General features: G+C 51.2%; 1 protein-coding gene across 3 annotated transcripts in view; it reads left to right on the plus strand.

Annotated features, from left to right (window-relative positions):
• The window catches only part of SIL1 (SIL1 nucleotide exchange factor), a 112,302-nt gene extending 92,997 nt beyond the window's left edge, over positions 1-19,305 (plus strand). For all 3 annotated transcript variants that reach the window (XM_064520810.1, XM_064520811.1, XM_026097744.2), the window contains exons 8-10: positions 14,125-14,221; positions 16,403-16,567; positions 18,837-19,305. In XM_064520810.1, coding sequence (XP_064376880.1) covers positions 14,125-14,221; positions 16,403-16,567; positions 18,837-19,193 — 619 coding nt within the window. In that variant the 3' untranslated portion in view covers positions 19,194-19,305. The remainder of the gene's footprint in view (positions 1-14,124; positions 14,222-16,402; positions 16,568-18,836) is intronic.
• Positions 19,306-21,243: the final 1,938 nt, after the last annotated feature.

The following is a 21,243-nucleotide window of genomic DNA, read 5'->3' on the forward strand; positions in this document are numbered from 1 at the left end:
AATCATCGCATCCTAAGGCAGGAGTCAAAGATAACCCCATCTCCCTCGGGGCGAATCGTCAAATCGGTTTCTGCTCGCTACCAGTGACTGTGAATGCCGCAGAAATTTCTCTCAAAGTAAATGCAGCCCCTTTTATAATAAATCTAGACCCTTTGACTGTAGGCTTGCTTTTCTGAATTACCTTAGGCAAGTCCTATGGAAATATGGAAATAGTACTTGGGCCTCCAGGGATATACAGACCACAGATTGAAGGATGTTACAGAGGGAGCCCAGACAGTTAGCCCAGGCTGGATGTCTTAATTTTAGGTGTCTGGTGTTAAGTAAGATAAATTCCGCACTTGGAAGATTTGGGGAAATGTTTCTGTCTTATTTTATATTTGGAAAATATAAAGGTACATTGCTGCTGCTTAAAAAAATCCAACAACAACAACAACAGTAATAGCAGCAATTACAGGTGGGTACAATTTTCCTTATTTTTCAAGGGAAGCTGCTAGAAAAATTACTGCTGTGCTGATATTTGACAGGGACACTGATGCTAGTACCTGCTTGTTTCTGAAAAGTGCTGCTGGATTTTTAATGACCATCAGCAGTGCAACCTTGATTTTAAATGTCATCCCAGCCTCCTCTGCCCTGGGATGTGGGTGTTCAAGTAGGGGTGAATCAAAAAGCAGATGGGGAATTACTGGGGCTTTCTGTGACTCCCAGGTTTTCCTCGAGGGCTCCCCACCCAAGAACTGACTTGAACGGCACGTGGTTTGTGTTACAGGTCACAGTCCTTGGTACTGTGGTAGCAAGCTTACCTCTTCGGCTGGAAGGACTCCAGCTAATGCTCTTCTGTCTATAATGCAGGGAAGTTGCTTGGTCCAGAATTGGTTCCTTAGGTTTCTCAAGGAATTGGTACTCTACAGGTCATACCTCTTGGTTAACCACAAAAAAAAAAAAAAAAAAAAAAAAATTTTCCTGAGTTTTGCAAATGTATCTCTTTAGTTCTGTCTCCATTTTCCCCAGCTGGAAGCGTTCCACAGGCTTCTCTTTTGGAGCTGCATTTCTCTGTGCTTGGCATTTGTGAGATGGTGATTTGCTTTTGTAAGTGGAGCAAAGTCTCATTTTTGAATTATGAGTCAGTGAAATAAATGTACTTTTCTAGTTTTGAACGATTCTAATAGCACTCTGTTTAACCAGCGGGACTAGAAACAGCCAAAGTTTAAAATATGACAGTTGCACTGGGTGTGATTCTCCTTGTGATCTAGCATCTCTCCTCGCATTTAGAGTGAGTGGTATAGATGTAAATAAGGTCTGCAGATGATCAGCGGATCGTTTCTGTAAGAGCAGTGCCTTGCATTGTGGCCTGTGGAGGTGCTCTGGGGCATGTCCGTAAACAAAACGGGCGGTAGGCGATGGGAGGATTTGCTTGATGAAATGTAATATCTTCCTCAGTTACAAGAGGAATGCAGAGAGTTGAGAAACAGATGGCCGGGTTAAAATAGGACGTTGCATCTCAGAGATGCTGCTGGAAAAGAAAGAAGCCTGTTCTCACACTTTGCATTGTGTCTCGTGGCAGAGCTGAAGAGGGCCTGTGCATTCCTTCGGCATCCCAACAGGGCCAAGGCAGGCAAAAGCTTTTTTTTATTATTATTATTAGCAGCACGTGTATTAAATAAAAATCAACTCAAATGAGCAAGCAAACAAACAAAGCGAATGACAATCAAAGGTCTTAGCCTCAGGCTACCTTTTAACATCTCTCAAGATCATTAGCGCTGGTGTGTGATAGAGGTACTTGCTACCACTCCAGAGTAGGAGCCAAAGTGCTTGGAGCCCAGCAGTTTGCACGAAGGCTTTCTTCTTGTGGTGCTTTCTTGTGACAGCTTTTTACAGTATTTTATGTGTTACCTAAGGCAAGTGAATAGGTTCTGTTTGAATATTTGAGTAATTTCAAACATAATTTTAGGCATGCAGTGTGACATGGCGGAGCTTGCATGGATGCTGCTGTGCAAAGCTGCTCCACCGAAGCTGCTGTTGCAGAAGGGACTTGCTGCTGTAGCAGCAGGGAGCTAGCTCGGACCTCGCGTGTTCCTGCTTTTGTCACCGTCCTAGGCCAGCTGCAGTGTGGAGCCAGGAGGAGAGTCGGGCAGAGAGCTGGCTCGGGAACAGCAACTCAGAACAGCAGCCCCCCAAATCCAGCTTAGCCAACGGCTGGCACCCTTGTCGCTGGTTTGCAGTGCGCGCACTGGTTATTCGTCACATCTGAGCCATGCAGAGGCAGAACGGGAGCGTGGAGACGGGCGGGAACAGCTCAGCGCTGCTGGGTGAGCGGTGGCCCCAGCGCGCCCGGGAGCCACGCACTCCTGTCCTAGGGCTGACGCTTGCTCCCCGTGTAGCGTTCTGCTTTCAGCTCCTTCACGTGCGAAGCGATGGGGTTGCCTTTCCTGTTCCTCTGGGGGTTTAGTTAGGATCTGCCGGGGGGGTTGTTCTAGCTGGGGAGGGTGTGGGTCCCCCCAGAGAGGAGAGGAGGCTCCCAAGGGGTGCAGCTGCAGGCGCCCAGCGGGTGCCCCTCGCACCGTCTGCTCGCAGCCCTGCGCTGCATCAAGCTGTCTGTCTCGACGTGACTGTGGGCAAGTCTCCTGCCTCTCTGGTGCCTTAGTTTCCCCATCTATAAATCAGGGCACGTTTTGAAGCCTTACTGATGAAAAACATGGGATGAGCTCAAGGGCATGGTATCAATCCTGCAATATTGTTCTCATCTCTTGCTGTATCATGGTTTTGAGACGAGATCAACACCGTTTTTGTGGGCTACAGCTAGAAGTACATGGAAATAAATGAATTCTGCTTGCACTCATAGAGAAATGTTTGCATTTTATTAATGCAGCATCTGATGAAACAAAACCCATCCTTAGGCAACGAGATATATTTGACCTACAGTAGAATAACAGCCTTTCAGAAATGCATATAGAGTGTTTCGTAAGCATGGCACATCTGGCCTTAGGGTTGATTTACACCTCAAAATAAAACATTGTTTTTGGTGATTTAGCACTGAGGGGAGTTTCAGTGATGTCCTTCTCCATGCGCCATGGAGCACTTGCTCGTACCTACCTGGGAGGATCAGTATTTCATCACGTTGTGCTGGCAAAGAGCTAGCACGGTTTCCTTGATCATTGCAGATGGGGCATGAGTCACTTCGTCCACCCCTTAAATCATAATGGGTTGACAAAACACTCCAGTATGGACTGTACGGGACAATTCTTCACTGTCAGGAGAACAGATAAGATGGTCTAACATTTACAGTGCTATTTCATATCCTCTCCTCTGCAGGCTCTGCCAGCTCTGCGCTTCAGCTGACAGGATGAAGTTGATAGCCCCTGAGAATCCAGAGTATCTTTGCTTTTAATCATAAAATTGTTTGTAGGTCTTTGATTAAACCCATGGAAGCTGAGCTCACATTTGAGGCTCTTCAAAGCTGCACTGCTCCGCTCGCCCCTGAGTCAAGGGGAGCTTCAGGTGCTCAACACCCTTCAAAGCAGATCGTCGAGCCACGCGGCCGGCAACATGCTGGGCTGAGCACTGATGTTCGCATAGATGAAGGTATGCGCTAGCATCAATACATGCTCGGAACAAGCATAGCTGGGGGTCAGAAAAAGAGAGGCTCTCCGGGTTGTCCTCCAGAGCCTCATGTGTGCCAAGACATTGGGCTTCCTGCCTTGGCTTGGTTTGTTACTGTGCAAGATCTCTGGCCCATTTTTATGACACTTTTTTTTTTTTCCCCCTGCAGATATAAATACAGCCTGGCAGTTTGTTGTTTGTGTGTGCTTAGCAGAACAATCTGGCATGGTTGGTTTTATTATGGCACCTAAGATTTTATTGCCCAGATCTGGTATTCACTTTTCTAATCTGCTTCACAGTGAGGTGAAGAGGAAAAAGGCTTTTACTGCTTAACTGCAATTCTTTCTTGCCACAGGACTTGATTTTTCTATTCACATCGTTCCTCGCTGAAGTGGTTATGTTTGTGCGACTCCACATTTCATGCTGGGCTGAATTAGTGTTGCGTTCTGGCTCTGCTGTCCACTCCCGTTACTCCGATGCTGGGTCCCAGCTGAAGGGGCTTTCTGGGCCTCTGTTAGGTGTCTTTCTGTGGCAGATTCATTATTCCATATTTTTATTTAATTACCTAGTTTTACAGCTCTTAGTATAAATCTAATTATCCATCTGCTACGCTGCGTTATGGCACTGCAGCTCATGTCAGTCTCGTTCCAAAATATTAAGCTTCTTGACTTTGCCCTCTTGGAGCTTGCGCCAGCCGGGTTTTTCTTGCCGAGGGCAGGAGCGGGGCTCTCGATGCCTCTTGACCCCAGGAGCCCTGTGGAAAGTGGAAAGCTTTGCAGCTGCTGGGTTTCCAGAGCTGCCTCTGGGAGCGGGCTGCGGAAGGGGACCTGTTTGACCTAGGTCCCTTGAGCAGGGACATTGCAGGACGCGTAACAAGCTGAACTCTCTCTCGCTGCTGTCTGCGGCGCGGATACGTGGTCTGTAGCAAGCAGCGATTTTTCTAGCTGTTACCAGTCTCTCTTCTGTGCTGTTGGTGCACTTAGGGGGTGAATCACGCTCCCTCGGGTTAAGTCGCCTCTGTGTCACATTAGCCCAAATCACCGAATCGTTTACTCGGCTCCAACTTGTTCTCTGCAATTCTTTTCTCCTCTTGGCAACAAATACTCAAAAACCTAATTGCTCATTAAAACCGGTGCTCACATCTATGTCCTCCCTTGTTTCCCGTGGAGCCATGCGGCTGGCGCAGGGGCGCTGCTGCTCGCCCACTGCTGTGCTGAGCGCCTGGCTTGGTGGAAAGTGAGAAGGCAGTATTGCATTGAAGTGGAGATTTTCATCTTCTCAGCTTTTTTTTTTTTTTTTTTTTTTATGTTTCTCCTCTATTCTGTGCTTTTGAACATCTAACATCTCTTTTATGCTTCACATCCTTGGTACGAAATTGTTGTATTGTGTTGCCTATCGAAACCTCGTTTTCCTTTTGTCAGGTTTTCCCCCTTCACCCCCGCTTTCTTCTTTACTGTATTTTGATCGGTGCGGCTACTTAGGGCTCCATTTTACTGGGTGGTTTTTGATCTCCTTAGGCGTAGCTCTGAAGGCCTTTCTCTAGGATAAACTTGGTTTTGAGATGGTGCTCAGAGAACGGGTTTTTTAGGCCAGTTCTGCCAAAAGTTGACCTTGGTGTGGGCCTTGGGGGTGCGTGTGCTTCATACCTATTCCTTTTAAATCTGATTAGTAACAGTTGGCCTTGTTTGGTTTGGGGTTTTATTTTTCTTTTAGAGCTGTAGCTTTATTATTACCCAGCTTGTCTTATAGTCTGCCTGCAAATGACCCATCTCCTTTTCGATAATGTGATATTCTACAGTAATGGAAAGCCTCCGTGTTAAGTATGTATTTCTGTAAGAGATTCAGCAACTGTGTGCCTAAGCATCATTTGCTTTGTGATATCCCAGGAGCAGCCTGCCGCGGTGGCGTCCCAGGGATGGAGTCGGGGGGGCTCTGTCGCAGGAGCTGGGGGGGCTGCAGCGTTATGTGCATTGAATTGTCCCCGTTATCCCGTTCTGGGGAATCTTAAGAAGAAAGTTCGGAAAGAGCCGTAGCTAACTTGCACTTACTCTCTGCACTTCACCTGCAAAGGCTCGGCTTTGGCGCGGTCTGCAGGTGCTGCTCGACGTTTCGGAGCAAGGGCAAATCCACCCGTGCAGCAGGCAACAGGCGCAGTTGTTACGATGGGCTCTGGAAACGACTCGGGAGCGCTCTGTGCGCACGCCTCAGTTTGATGGAGAGGCCGTTCCCACTGCTGAGGTTTGTGAACGGAAGAGTCCCTTTTGGTGGCAGGACTCGTTGCACTGCCATGCAATCATTTCTGAGGGTAGTATTTTGTGCTGCAGCCAGTATTTCGTTTGAGTGCAACAGGAAAGCATATTCTATGTGTAGTTCTCACTTGAGCTATTTTAATGTTTTTTTCCTTAAACCTGGAATCTAAAATTCAGCCATACAGGTACTAACAAGCTGTCGATCATCCTGTGTGTTATTTCTGCCCTCATTCAGAGACACAGATTTATAGCTACACTCAAGGATGCTGGCATTATTGAATTCCAGTCAAACCTTTAAAAGCTGACATGGCAATGATCAGCTTTATCACTGCATCTCTTGTGTGTCAGATAATTTTAACATCATCGTGCTGACAAGGTCTGTCAGAAATTCTCCAAATACAGAGGCCCCTCTGCAAAAGTTCCTGGCCTTTTCGGGTGTTGACCCTGCATGTACTGGTTTCCAGTGCTCTGAAAAATGCCCCTTTCCAGGCACTTTCCAAATTCCTACCCAGATGTGAAAGTCTGAAAGGCTCGAGGACCCACACAGGGCTTGCAGTTGTTTTTGAGGACTCCTATAACGCCATCCTAGATGGTGTCGTTTTCTTCGTTAGCAGATCTTTACGGTGAATGCCGGCGAGGGGCTTGTGGGAGGGGAAGGACGAATTAAGCTGTGCTGCTTTGCTTGCCCGTTTCTGATCCTTAGGTTAGAGCACAAGCTAAACAGACTGTACTGAATTTTTAGGCTATTTCACAGACACACAGGCTTTGATCGGGGCCTTCGATTTCCCATGCGGTGCCACAGACCTCTGGTTCGGAAGAGAGAAGAGACCCATTAAAGCTCATCTAGCCCTGTGGTTATCGTGCCTTTTCTCCAGCACACTGCGCTATCATCAAAGCAGGAGCTCTAGCCTTAACTTCCCGTGTACCGAGAAGTAATAGAGGTGATGGTATTTGCCTCCCTCCCTGCCCTGCTCTGTGCTGCTGAGTCCCCCAACCCCTCCATGCTGCCTTTTTTTTTCTTTTTTTAATTTAAATCTAATTTTGTTGCTGTGTTGCATTGCAAATTCCCAACTTAATACAAGCTCCGCTGTCGCCTCAGGGCTGTGTTGCTGCTTTTCTGTCTTCCCCTGGCCCTTGAATGTGTGATCTCGAAACAGTCCTTTCAAAGTCTCTCAAAAACTCTTGACAACTCTAAAAGCGTCTCTCAAATTTTCACATGTATACTTTGGGTCATTTTTGGAGTCAGGCTGTGCAAGTTGATAGTACTCTAAAAACTTGTGTTGGCATAACAGCCACGTCCTGCCAGCCCGGGGGGGCTGTGGTAGTTGACTGTGTTTCTAGTAGCTGGTCCAAAGTATTCCCAAAATGATGTGTAGGGAGAAACCACAGCAATCCCATGAGCAGATCCGTAACAGCCAAATTACTTGCCGGAGTGTAGTCCAGGCTGTTAGTGACCCAGCAACATGTGGGGAAGCTGCTTGGAGGCATCTGCGAATTGAGCTCGTGAGGCCACGCGTTTTGAGTAACCTCCACCATGCCGGCCAACCATGCCGGTGGGTCCTCCAGCAGTTCATCCCAGGACTAAGGCCTTGCTGCTCCCACGAACAGCCTTAATGGAAGGGGAAAAGGAAGAAATGGAGCAGAGATGTTCCCTGTCTAACACGGCAGCTGGTGGAAGATGCTTATGCTCCTGGGCTGTGTCCTGCCCCTGTGCGAGGTGCTGTCTCTCCACCTTCACAGGACTCGTGCCAGTCGCTGGGGTGCTGTAGCAACTTCCTTCATTTCAATTTTACTGTGTGTTACCACTCATGGAGTTACGCTATCACTGATTGCAGTGCTTCAGCACTTGTTTTTATTACTTTTGCTCCCCTGTCCTTGTGCTGTTGAGGCTTGCAGTGTTCAGACAAGCAGTCCTTGACTGTAATAATCTTTTGCCCCATGTGGGAAGTTGTAAGTCTAACGCGGTGAAATATAAACTGGCAGAAAATGGGGTATTCCCTTCTGCCCTAGTGGGCTGCAGCAGACAGCTCAGGTGGTGGTTTTCTGTTCACTTTGTCTCCCTTGCCTTTGTTTTTCCCCCCTCTGCTGAAGGGCACAGTCACCCTCGTCCAGCTACAAAGAGAGAAAATGTGCTGGGCTGATAAAATGGCACATTAAATTCATCCTAGGCAAAGCTAAAATTCCGTGAGTTTAGGGTGAAAGCAGCACTGGAAAACATTATTCTTTGGCTTGTGGTCAAAGTGATCCAGCTGGCATGGTGTGGGAAAGTGTGATGCAGTGTTGGGTGGCAGCTCCCATCACTGCCAGGTTAATTTGTCTGTGGGGGTCCATGTAAGAGATGAGAAGAAACATGAAAGTCTCCAGGCAGCAGGGCCATCTTGAGTCTTCAGGGGCTGAATTGGCCCAGGCCGGGGTTTGAAAACACAGAGAAGAAAGTAGACCTTGGACTGCCCTGTGAAATAGGGCCTCATGTCCAAAATCTTCATCATAAAGGTCTAGTGGCCTGTGTCTAGTGTTGTCCAAAGGTCATCTCATGTTCTGGGATAGATGACCCATGTTTCAAGTTTATGATTTTCTGTCCCAGCATAAAATCCATCTTGTCAAAGGACAGAGCTTTCTTAGGAGCTTCTCAAAGACTGTGGTATGGACACCTGCGGGTAGGAGATGCTCCTGCCGGTCGCCCCGAGTTCTTCACCCCTGCTCCATGCCTCTTGTCCAGTGTGAACACCAGCGTGCTCGTTAGCCCCAGTCCCAAACTCTGTCTCAGGAGCGGACCACACTGGGAGAGGACATGGTGTGGCCCTGTGGTCAGTGCTCTCCTTTGCACCCTCATCTTACCAGGGCACTCTGGGGTTGCGTTTAGCACGTGCAAGTGCCCTAAGCTCGGGAAGGTGCTTGAACCAAGTGCAGCCCTGTGTTGAGTCCCCTGTTTCTGTGGCTGTTCCTCACCCAGATTTGAGGCTGGTGAACCTCTTTTGTTCAGGGCACCCAAATCTCTGCTATCACAGTAGCGTTGCTGGGGGGAAGGGAAGTGCCATCACAGGCTGTGTTCGGTCTCTGTACCAGCCTCCGAGTTTCATTTCAGCGAATTTCCTTGCTGATGCCAGCATCTCCTTATCTATTAACAGATTAGCACAGGTTGAATTTTGTGTGACTGTAGTCCACAGTCTGTCTCATTGTATTTATTTTGTCCAGGCTGCTTTTCCCTGGGCTTGACAGTGCAATTTGTACAGATCTGGGCTGAGTTTTCAAAACCCTTAAATGAGCTTTTCATTAGCGTGCGAACAGGGCTATCGATAGTAGAGACATTAAACAGTAGAAACCTTGAAAAGTGAGCAGCACACCTTCCACTTGGGAAAACTTCCTAACCTCTACAGGTCCTCCTTAGCAAAGCTCCATGGTTCAGAGATTTTAATTAGATCTAATGCTCCAGGTGACCAGTGAAGCATTAAAAGGCAGATGAATTTTTCAGTTAGATCCCTTGCTTGTAGAGTTTTTATTATTTATTTGGGAGAGGTGTGACAAAAGAACTTCAATATCCCAAACTTAATATTTTGCTTGAATGGCAGTAAGAGGTCTCCAGCATAAGAGATTCTCCTTGCAGTGCAGATATAATCAGAAAAGTGCCTGTCTGCAGACTTGTTCTGTATTTATTCTGGTCTCCCTTGTACGGAGTAACTTTCAGGTGAGATTTGATCAGATTTTCAGATGAGAAGTTGAATTTTCTTAGTGTCAGAGCTGCAAACTCCAATGTGGAGTGTGAAAACACAGCTCTGTGCTCCTCGACTCATTCTCGCTGGTAGCAGAGCTGCAGTGCATAAAACGGAGCTGACAGTGTTGCTGCTGATGTGCCAGGCAGAACCTGACATTCGTCGCTGTGACGTTCGCTGCTGCTGCTAGAAAGGCTCAAAGTAGAAACAAACAAAACCAAACCGTACACATAGGAAGGCAGAGACCAAAGCTGTCACTGCTGCAGAAACCGAGCTGGAGAAACAGCGCTTTCTCCTCCTGCGTGCTTTGCAGTGGAGCCTGTCACGGCAGGCAGGCATCTTCCGTAGCTGCTGGATGTGTTTTGGAGATGCGCAGGGCTCTCCCTGTGGTCCCAGAGGCAGCGTTCACACTGCCCGGCCTCTGGAGATGAAGGTTTCATGCTGCCGTGGCACTGGTACGTGCAAGAGGGCTTGGCGGCGCGCGAGTGCCGGGTCTTCGCAAGTCGCCGTGGACATTGTTGAAGGCACCTGTAGTGCCTTTGAGACGTGTGCTGCTGCTCCCCATTGCGTCTCCTTGCTACGTTCTGGTTTCTGTGTCTCTGGACTCCCTAAGTGTAATCGCAATAGTCCTGAATATGTCTGGCGTCTAAATCTATCTAGATAGAAAGGAGATGCAGGATTCCTCCCTTCTGTAGGGTAGATAGCACCCATCTCCGGCTCTCTTGAGGTGAGCGTCACACGTGGTACCTTTCAGTCCGCTGGGATATGTTAGAGAAGCTTTCGGCCAAGCCCTGGATGCTCTGGGAGGTGTTTTTTGTCTGTCCCACAGCTGTACTCTTACCATCCCTGCCCCAGGGAAGTGAGGGAAATTGCCCAGGCTGGACGGTTTGCTGTGATGCCCCTTGGCTGAAGTACTGTCCCTGCATAATACCCTTCCTGGTGGGATTGTGGCTGTTTCTGTGCCTAAGATCATCTCTGGAGATGAGAGCAGTTGTTTCCAAAGCAGTTGATTTGATTTGGGGGAAATGATCTGCTTTGGGTCCAGGGGCTGCATATTCTTGGGGGCAGCTGACGTTTTTGGGGGTGATCCCGTTTTTCTGGCCGTCTTTGTTCAGGCCAGCAGCTAAGCAACCAGGAAGCCTGAGGTTGATTTAACTTGGTGTACAAGATTAACAGCAAACAGTTTCCTCCCAGATGTGAAATGGGATTTGTTAGTGATAAAGGCAGGGTTTTTTTTAATTACATAATTTGTGCATTAAAAATAATGTGCAAAATCTGTCTGATGGGGGGGAAAAAAACCCAATGAGCTGAAGACCAGAAGCCTGTCGCGGTGCTTTCGGCATTGCAGCCAGCACGCTGCCTTCCCTGGCCCCTTCGCAGCATCTCCGTGGTTCAGTCGCGGTGTAGCTGTCAGCCCTGAGCCGTTTGTGCGCTGCGGTGCTTCCTCAGGGGAGCTTTTCCTTGGCTTGGGCAGGACTCCGCGCTGGTCCTCCCCGGCTGGCACAACCCTTTAATGCGTAGGCAGAAAGTCCAGGTGCCTAACCCTCTGCCTACAGCCGTCCTTCTTGGATGGCTCACCAGTCTCCCGTCCCCAGCTTTGGTCTGCCGGTGTCATTTCTGTCACCGCACCACAGCCTGCATTCAGGCCCTGTGCGGTGGCGTTGCCCCGTGAGCCAAGGGACATGCTGCTCCTTGGAAATGGAGCAGTCTCCGTGTGCCAGCTTCGCCCCGCGAGTCCTCTCCTCTCCCCTCCGGTTCCTGCCTAGCTTTGCATGCAGAGGGAGGTGGATCTTGCATCCCTGTTTTCCGCGCGCAACGGGGCTGTTCCTGCCTCCTGCCGCCGCAGCTCGGCCTCTGAGATCTGGCCTGTTATTAAGAGAGTCCCTGAGTAACGCGGCAGTCAGAGCGGGAAGGAGGAATCAAAGGAACCGTCGGGAGGTGGCTTACAGCAAGCCCCGTTTCTCTGCATCGAGGTCAGCCCGCTAATTACAGTGGGAGTCCGTGCGCCGGATCTGCTGCCTCCAAGCCGCCGTCTCCTCCTGACAGCGCGGGAAACAAAGCCCCGGCGGAGGCGGCTGCTGCCCTCCCTGCAAAGGCAACGGGAGAGGTTGCCCGGCACCTCGATTGACACGGGTGAGCTTTGTGTTCTGCTAGATTTTTGTGAGCTAATATTAAGCCATTGGTTTAATTCAAAGCTGCTCCCTGCCCAAGTCCATTTGTCTTCTGTATTTTTTTTTTATGACCCTGTCTGCCTGTCTTTTGTATTTCTGGTATGATTCTTGGCACTGGCTGCTCCAGCAGCTTGCTGGTAATAGTAACAGCTCTCGGTGTTTTACTGTAGCAGTGACCTTTGGCTAATGGCAGTGCAATAGCTGCTTCCAAGGCCAGCAAAGGCTGAAGACCTGAAGCTCTTCCTCAGAGCGCAAGAGACCCGGCGGTGGGGATGGAGGCAGCCAGTGCGTTGCGGTCTGAATGCAAAGCTCGCTCTCGGCTTCAGCCCTGCCAGAGAGGCAGCCTGTAGCATGTAGCCTCTCTCCCACCTTCAAAATGCACTAGAAGGGTCTTTGCAAAGGGTCTGAGAGGCCAAGCAGCCCCTTCCAGGGCAGCCAGCACCTAGGTGCAGCTTGAATTGGGAGGCAGAAAGCTTGTGTAGAGGCACAGGGTGGCAGCCCTGTCTGCTTGTGCTTACGTCAAGTGGTATTTTAGTCTTTGTATTACACCGAGTCATTGCTGAAAATCTCCCAACCAGCCCAGGGTGGCTAAACCCATCCTGGCCATGAAAGGAAGGCCTGACTCTGACCCCTTTTCTGGCTTATAAGCAACATGAGCTCTGTTGGTTGAATGGCAAAAATATGTCTTTGGGACCTGGCTGGCCAGAAGCACCATTGCCCAGGAGAAGCCCGTACCAGTGCTGCCAGGAGCGGGCCCCAGCATCCTTGCTTGGCTGCACGCTTGCCGCTGACCTGCAGCAAGGGGGGGATGCACAGGCCGCGATCTTGCAGAGCCCTGCTGCTTTGTATGCCGGGATCTGACTGCCTTTAGATTTTCTACAAGTTATGCTAAGCTGATATAAGGACCACAGGGTGACCTAGGAGCATCTTGTGAAGGCAGCAGAGGCCTTAGAGGCAGCAAACTGGGCATTAAAAGAGATCCAGGGGGACATCATCCCTTTCTCCGTCACTGGCATCACCCAGTCTGCCCCGTGCCCTGTCCAATGGCCTGGCTTTGCCTGGAGTCCCCTGTCTCCATGCAGCACTTCCAGGAAGGTGGGCCTTATGTCAGCTCCTAGCCAGCAGTAAATACAGCTGTCGTGACACTGGCCGTGAGGATGGGCATCCCTGCACGATGCCCTTGCTGGAGGTCTGTGCTGAGGAGTAGCAATGGCATCAGCTGGCCCTGTGGACCTGGGGTGGCCGTTCACGTCCAAAAGGGGCACTTTAGCCCAGTTCTTTCAGACAGAGGGATGGATTTAGCCGTTTATAGTCCTTGAAGAAAAATGCTTGATGCGAGAGGTGTGTGGGTGGTGAGACCAGGTGTAATTTGTGATTCAGAGGCTCTGGGGACAAACAGGTCCTTTCTCCAGGTGAGCTGAAAGACTGATGCTGCAGCGTAGGCAGCACGGTGGCAGAGAAGTGTTTAAATAAATCAGCACATTAACCGAAAGTGAGGAACACATGAGAGGTGGAAAGTGAGAACTGAAAGAAGAGGCCATTAAGGAGTAGATGCAACATAAAGCGAGAGGATTAATGGAGCAATTGCTGTGAGGGAAATGCTCGTGAGGGCGAGGGGAGGAAGCCTGGTGGAGTTGACACCTGTGGCCGGGGGAAAATGCTTGCAAGCGAGACAGGGTTGGCGTGGACGGCCTGGCATTCCCTTCCCGAGCCACGTTGCCGTCACTTCAGGTTACGTCAGTCACATCTCATTTTCCACGTGCCGCTGGTTACACGGATCTCCTCGGCCCCTATCTGTCAGGTAGGTGGCCGTGGAGCTGAGATGTTTGCTGTGTCTCCGGACGGGGCAGCGCTCGGCAGCGTGCCTACCGAGCCGCGGTGGAGGGTGTGTTTCTGTGCTGCCGCGAGCGCGGCGCTGCGGGCCCCTTTTGCCTCTACGCTGCTGTCTTCTTTGGCAGGAGCACGGGAGAAGGTCTGCTGGTGTCTAGCGGGCCGAACGCTGCACCTCGTGATGGTGGCCCCGTGGGAGCTGAGCTTCTGCTTGTTCCTTGGCAGAGTGACCCAGGGCCAGAGCCGCCAGCTCTGCAGGGCCAGGGCGATGCACAGTCAGGGTGGCAGCGGGGCTTTGGTCCCTGCACCTCGTGCGGGCTGAGCTCTTGGTGGCAGGATGGTAGGCACGTGCCCACGCAGCATGGGCACCCGTTTGCAGCCCGGGGCTGTGCTCAGGAGAAGCTGGGGAGCTTGCTCCAGGGATTGGGCTCTGTTTTACCCAGTGTCTCCTACATTTCTCATTAGTGTCCACTGCAGGAAGTTGGCCTGTCGTCTGCCCCACGGTGGCATATTTACATGCATTTTTTTGACATACATTTTGACATACATTTTGTTCTTTTCCTGCAGCAACCCCAAAGTCCAGATAGAAGCAATCGAGGGCGGTGCGCTGCAGAAGCTCCTGGTTATTTTGGCTACAGAACAACCCCTGGCTGTCAAGAAGAAGGTAAGTGGGCAAAGACGCATCTACCTTGTTTTCTTCCTACAGCACCTCCAGGTAAAGCCGTTTCTGTGCTAGATTAAATGCAAGTGTTCCTCGGGGTGCAGTGGCTTACAGCTGCGTTTGCCCTGAAAGCAGGGCTGGACTGCTGGGCCAGAGTCCGTTACTCCTCCAGTGCGCGCCACTGTCACGGGGTCGCAGAGCAGCCGTGAGGGCCAGGCCCCCCCCATTGCTCAGGCTCCCCTGCCCGCTGGTGCCTCCTGGCTCTGCGGCCTTGCCCTAATTGCAAGGAAGGCAGCGCTCGCAGAGCAGCACCGAAACCCCCGCGGGTGACAGCGCTTGATGCTGCCGAGTGTCTGGGAGGAAAGGCGTGGACGCCGGTAGCAGGCATGAAGATCAGAGACTAACCAGCATAGAAGTTGACATTTGGAAGGAGATAATTGCTGTAGCCAGCCCAGCGTCCTGCCTCTGGCACTGGCCAGCAGCGGAGGCTTTAGAGCAAGACGAAAAACTTGGAGAGCCCCTAGCTAAATGTGCAGCGCTGTCTGCTGGGTAGGGGGATCCTCGCTGCCTCTCTCCCGTATCGGCGTACTCCCTGGGGCACGAGATCTAATTACCATCGCTTTAGCATGCAATGCTGCGACTATTTATTGGCCATAAAATTATCTAGCTTCTTCTAAAAACCCAGCCCCTGCATTTAACACAGTGACCTGCTGCGAGAGGGAATTCTGCCGGGTGAGAGAACTAGCAGCTCCCTTTATTCATCTTTAACGTACCTGCCATTAGGAAGGCAGTGACGCACTGCCAAAATTTTGATGAGGAGCTCCCACAAAGACATGTCCCTTTAGCCCATGCTAAAAGTCCTCAACCCTGTGACAGGAGAGGGAGGGACTGAGCAATTGCCATGCGAGGAAGCGCTTCCTCGATGCCCAGGTGGGAGGAAGGCTTTGCTGGAGAAGTGCACCGCGGGAGGCTCCGTGCTCAGAAACTCGTCCCAAGAATGTCCTTGTCTTGGTCCGGCGCTGGGTTTGGGGTGGGAAGGGTGACTGAGAGTGCAGACTCCCTCAGCAACTTCGCCTGAAACCCCTGTGTGTGTGAGTACAGTCTGATTGCTTGCAGAGAGCCTGAAATGAGCTGTGCTGGCGCAGCTAGAGAACGGGAGACACCTCCCCAGCGGGACAGGGCTGAGTTCAGCATCCTCTGCGTTTGCACATGGTCTTACTAGGGCCCTCGAGAGCTGTAGCCCCCTTTTCCAGCACAGAGCAAGGTGAGAAGGCCCAAAGTGTGGTTCTTCACACTGCCGTCCTTTGGCCTGCGGGAAAAAGGAGATGGCAGCATCCACTGATCGGCCAGAGGCAACTCAGAAGATGTAGAATGGACGCAAATTGGATCCGGGGAAAAAATTGCTGTCAGTTTGGATACGTCCATGAAGAGCGCAGGAAGCACGGCCCACCTTTGTGCGCAGAGGAGTCAGTTCAGATCGTCGGCAGGCCCCGAGATGAGCGTCCCCAGTCCCGCTTTAGCAACGGCCTTGCCCAAAGGGCAGACTGTCAGCCTGGGTGCCTCGCTCAGCTCTTAACATATCACTTCTAGGACCTGTGTTTGTCAGGCAGGCGAGGGGAAAAATGAGTAGGCTGGCCCCTAATTGCCTCCTCGGTGTCAACCCCATGCCTTCAAAGGCCCCAAAAGCAAATTCCCCAGTTACCCAGACCATCTCAATGGGGAAGGGCTCTGCTGAGCAGTGCCTGGCCCATCACCCCGGCCTGGCCTGGCCCATTGCTGGGATCAGTACTGGGGACTGGATGGGAGAGCTGCAAGGGGAGATGTTTGCCTGGGTTCAGTCCAAGTGGTAGCTACAAGCCGCTAGTCCAAGTGGTGGCCACAAGCCCCTATGGGTTATTATTTTAGTGAATGTATTGAGTGTCTGTGAAGAAGTTTGGGTAGAAGCCACCAAGGGAAGCTTGCATGGACCTGCACAGCGAGCACAGGGCAGGTCTGCTCGCAAGCTGGGCACATGGCTGGTCCGAGCAGTCTCACAGCGCTGGGAAGGGTAGGGGGCACCTGTGACCAAAGCCAGCGGAGGTCACACTGCTCTGCATCCCTATGAACCAAGCCTGAGCTCCTCGAAACCAGTATTTGACTGGCACAGAAAGGCCTAAGGTACTGATGGACCTTTCTTCCCACCAGGCTCTCTTCGCCCTGTCCTCGATGCTGAGACACTTCCCCTATGCCCAGCAGCAGTTCCTCAAGCTTGGTGGCCTTCAGGTCCTCAGGAACCTCTTCAGGGAGAAGGGCATGGAGGCCCTCTACATCCGCGTGGTGACACTCCTCTACGACCTCATCATGGAGAAGGTGAGGAGCAAGCCATGCGGGTGCGAGGCAGGGAGGAGGCACCGCACACCAGTCTGCATGCTTTCCCTTCGGCCAGGGCGTGAGGGGCAGTCGAGCCTCTGCGGGACCCCCAAGAAGGGCTGCTCTCTGCAGTTCGGATCAGGGTGCTGAGCATCTCCCAGCACTTTGGCCACCGCTGCTGGCTGGCAGGGTGGCTGGGAGAGCCCAGAATTAGCTCAAACCTTGGTTTTTCATTAAACTAGTGTTGCTGTTTCTACCCTAGGGTGTTTGGGGAAAAAAAAAAAAAGGAAAGGCAAGGATGCAAGTAGGAAAAATAGGAGGTGGACCTGCCATCCAGCTGTCGTGAATGCAGACTGTTAACAAACTGTCTAGAGACAAGTTTCTGTGATCCTGTCTGTTTTAGAGGCCGTTACCTATCTGCTGGCCTTACGTTGGAGGGAAGCCCGCCGCTTTGACTGTTTTATTTTAGAATACCTTGGATTGCCGCTGTAAATGTCAGCTTAAAAATCCTGTTTCCTCGCCACCGTTTGTTATTTAGTTTGTGCATTTCTCTGACTCCAGAGAATGGGAATTAAATCCACTTTCACTCTGTTTATAGCCAATTTGTCCTGCAGATTATTACAGCTGTAATACTTGGATTTCAGGCACCACAGAGAAATGCCTATGTTTAAAACAGTTGTTTTGCAGGAGATTTTGCAAAGGTGTGAATTATTTTGCTTGGTCTGAAATTTTATCAGGTGTTGGCTCTAACATACAACGAACCTGTTTATCTAGTTGCACCAAAAGGGAATGTGCCTGGGCCTTTTATCGTAACGGTTTCCATTTACTCATGTTCCTGTTTTACTGCGGTACCTCTAGCAGTCCCATCTGTTCCCAGCTTCATTCTAACTGGAGGCAATCTGCAGACCCTACAGATTCTCTGTTTTATGTTAAAGCAATGATTTTCACTGCCCTTCTGATTGCGAAAGCCACCTCCCAGCATATAAATCACAGCACGCGCTCTTTCCAAGTCTGCGCTGAAAATGGGGAGAAAGCGCAGCACCTGGGGAGCTGCAGAGCTGGTCTGGATGAGGCGGGCAGATGTGGGGTGGGCTGAGTGAAAGTCAGTCTGTTTTTAAAAGCATAGACTACCATCAGGCTTGGCTAGAGCCAGCTCTCTGAACTGGAGCACAAAGAACAGTGGTTTGGGACCGCTTATTCCGCCTCATTCCTTCCCTTTCACCCCAAATGCTGCATAGCTAGTGTGCAAATGGGAGTTTTGCGGGTGGCTTTCCTGGGGGACTGGGAGAGGACAGGTATCACCGGTTGTTCTTCCTTTTCTCCCTGTGTCCAGTAAATCAGCAGGACAAAGTAGTAGGATGAAGCTCCTGGCAGCAGCTGCCCAAGGGACCAGCAGAAGGCAGCTGCCAAGCCGAGCTGGGCTCTTAAGTAAAGGTCAGGGAAAACGTCACAGGAGTCCTCGGGGGCCCAAACGGCCGCTGGAGACAGGCGTTGTCACTGAGCTACCTCCTCGCAACGGGCTCCTTGGCACGCTCGCTGCCGACTCCCTTCGCCTTGTGTTGCTGCTCCAGCTTTCTGCTCATCAGCCCTGCCGAAGCCCTAATCTTCCCTTAACAATAACGCCGAAGCAGGCAGGCTGCTGGTATTCAGAGCTAATTAATGAAGCACATACATAGTAATTATCGCAGGGGGCCACCAGCCAAGCCCGAGGAATACTCTGTAAGGGAAGCGGAGCCTGTTTGGGGAATTCGATGCTGTCAGCAGCAGCTCCTCCAGCTAAGCTGCGAAGGGTGTTTGGAGTCGTGTTCCCTGCTGTGCCATGGCGGGAGGTTTTTCTTCCTGGTAAAGGCAGCTCCTCGCCTTGCCCCACCAGCACTGCTGCGATCGGGCGTTTCTCTCTAGCAAGGGAACCAGCCAGCACTGAGCAGCCTGGTCCTCGTGGGGCCATTTCTGCTCTACGCGCCATCCACGCTGCCCCATTGCAGCAACTCCCAGCAGCTATGGAGCTGGATGAATCGTCAAGCAACTGCCTAGAGTAAGTGTAGTGCAAGGAACTGACTTCACAGCAACTTTTCCTGCACATCCCCCTTAATAGAGTGGAAGGGGGCAGGCGTTGAACTGCCCAGGATCTGCAGTAGATCGAGAGTGTCTTGCTCTGTCGCCGTCAGAGCTTGTCTTTAGACAGCTGCCGCATGGATCAGTGTGTCTGGTTTGGCTTCCCCTCTCTGTGCTCCTTTGTCCTTAATCAGTGTAACACGATTTCCCACAGATGCTGCTGGAGGACTCTCAGAACGGGGATCAAATGGAAGAGAAAATTCAGCAGTACCGGCAAGTCAAGCTGGTGCCAGCGGTGGTCGAGCAGGACTGGTGCGTGATCGTTTCCAACCTCTTGGCCATGCCGGAGCATGACACTCGGGAGAAGGTCCTCAAGACGGTGAGTGTGCTGATGGCCTTCTGCAAAGAGCGCTACCAGGACGACCAGAGCCTTGGCACCACGCTCAGCCTGCTGCGCAGAGAGTACGAAGAGCTGGCAGCAGAGGAGCAAAGGGAAGGTGACAAAGATGGCTATTTCAGTGAACTCCTTGGCTCTGTAAATACTATCATTCAGGAATTAAGATCAAAATAGCTGTCATTTCACTTAAAATTTAAGTAATTCAGGACAACAGCATGAATTTTGATGGCACGTGTGTAAATGCACTTTTGAATAAACTGCTGGAATAAATGGGATCTCTCCAGCATGCAAATGTCTCAATAGCTTCATTATTAAGACACAAGTATTTGGGGGTGTATTTTCCTTTGCATGAAGTACTTCTGCATAAGTAGAGGCATTAGAGGTACAGAGGCAGAGTGTCAGCTTGCACTGCCTGTCATCCTTCAGCCTTGCTAACCAATGCAAATGGCTGAATGTTTTCGGTCCATCTGGAGGAACACAGAGATTCACTGGGGTGGGAAGGACTGAGGGATTTGGGACTGTTCTTGTGCAGCTCTGACCTGCCTTTTATTTTTCCTAGGGACAATCTGCAGTACAACTGTAATCTTTTATTTCCTTCCATATAATGTATCTTAGCACTCAAAAAGTGCTGTTTGATTTAGGTTTGGTTTTGTGCTTGTACTTAAGATCTTGAGATGTGTGGGGAGGACCGTGTCATTTCATTGAAATGCTGGTTGGAGGCACCCTCTGGAGGTCTCTAGTCCAGCTTTCGCTCAGAGCAGGGCTATCCCTCCAACAGGTCAGCATGAGTTTGTGCAGCTGTGTTTTGACCACCTCGGAGAAGCTCAGCTCCACCAACCCCTCTGTGTAGGTCATGTTTGCTAGGACCCGCTCCATCGTGGCAGCCCTCTTCTAGGCCCTCTCCGCTTGGAGGGCAGCAAAGTAAGATTGCTCTGGGAAGCAAAATAGCTATTCAAGCCCTGGTGTGGTACAGCCACAAAACCACTTGTGCCATCATAACAGATAACCCCCTGGTGAAGCACACTTCGCCCTATGAAAAGCCCCACTGACGCTTTCAGCTTACGTTCTTCTACTCTCTGTCTTTTGAGATGGGTTCCAAGATGATGTGCTCTATACATGATAAACAGCAGACAGACTTCAGCCCTTGCTAGGCTGTACAGCACTAAACTGTCGTCTCTGTTCATCAGCAGAGCCATGTTTTCTCTGAACCCTTCCAGCTCTTGCTTTGCTGCTAATGCTCCAGGTGAGTCTCTGAACACTCTTCCTTCCGCAAAGAGATGTGTGTCCCCCTCCTCCACAAACCCGTGTTAAAGTCCTTGCCAGCCTAGATAGTCTGCTTGGAAAGATGTTCTGTGCCCTCCTTGTCAGGTTGGTTCTGTCTCTTCCCTGGTGGGCCTTCCTCAGCTGAGGCACTGTTATGGAAGAAACCAGTGTCTTGCTCATGGCCCCAGCCGTGCAGCTCCTAGGCCTCTGCCTGGCCTGGAAGGACTGAGGACAGCAACACCTGCACCCCGTCCCGCTTGCCTTGCTGCAGAGCCCTGCAGTCACTCAAAGCTGTTCAGGCTCTGCCCTGGCTGTGCTGTTGGCACCCCATGGGCAAGCAGCAAGGAGTGCCAGAGGCCAGATGTGCCCTGGTGAAGGCTGCAGCATTTCAGGTCCAGGTGAGCAGCAAATCTAGATGACAGGTATGGGAGTGTCACCAGCTGCTGCTGATTGTCCCTTCCTCCTGGTAGTACTGGTCTTTATCAGATGACTTGGGATATCCAGCCTGAATGCTTCTCCAACAGAGGTGTTCATCCTCCCCTGTCACCAGGGCTCTGAACATGTTCCTGAGGTGAGCACCTGGAGGGGGGGCTGAGCCCCCCGCTTCCTGCTCAGCAGGCACCTGCCACAGCCAAGCAGAGGGAAGCAGGAGGGGATGTGAGTCCTTCCCTTCCTTCCTGAGGTCTCCTGCTCAGCAGGGATGCTCTCGTGCTGGCTGCGGTGTCCTGCTGCACCGTGCTCAGTGCAGGCCTGGAGGGAGGCAGCTGCCCACCTGGCACCTGCGAGGTTGCCCGCTCCGGGGCCCCTTGCACGCAGGTCATGGCTGTGCGAAGGCATTTCCGCCACCATATGCCGTGGTTGGAGGTGAGAGGCCAGCGCCAGCCTCTCCACACGTTCCCGGCTGCAGGACTCTTACCGTGGGGCAGGTTTTGCAGGTGCCCAGGAGCGACAGCCCTGGTGA

This window comes from Dromaius novaehollandiae, chromosome 15 (assembly GCF_036370855.1).
Source record: "Dromaius novaehollandiae isolate bDroNov1 chromosome 15, bDroNov1.hap1, whole genome shotgun sequence".
In the NCBI taxonomy this organism is placed as follows: Eukaryota; Metazoa; Chordata; class Aves; order Casuariiformes; family Dromaiidae; genus Dromaius; species Dromaius novaehollandiae.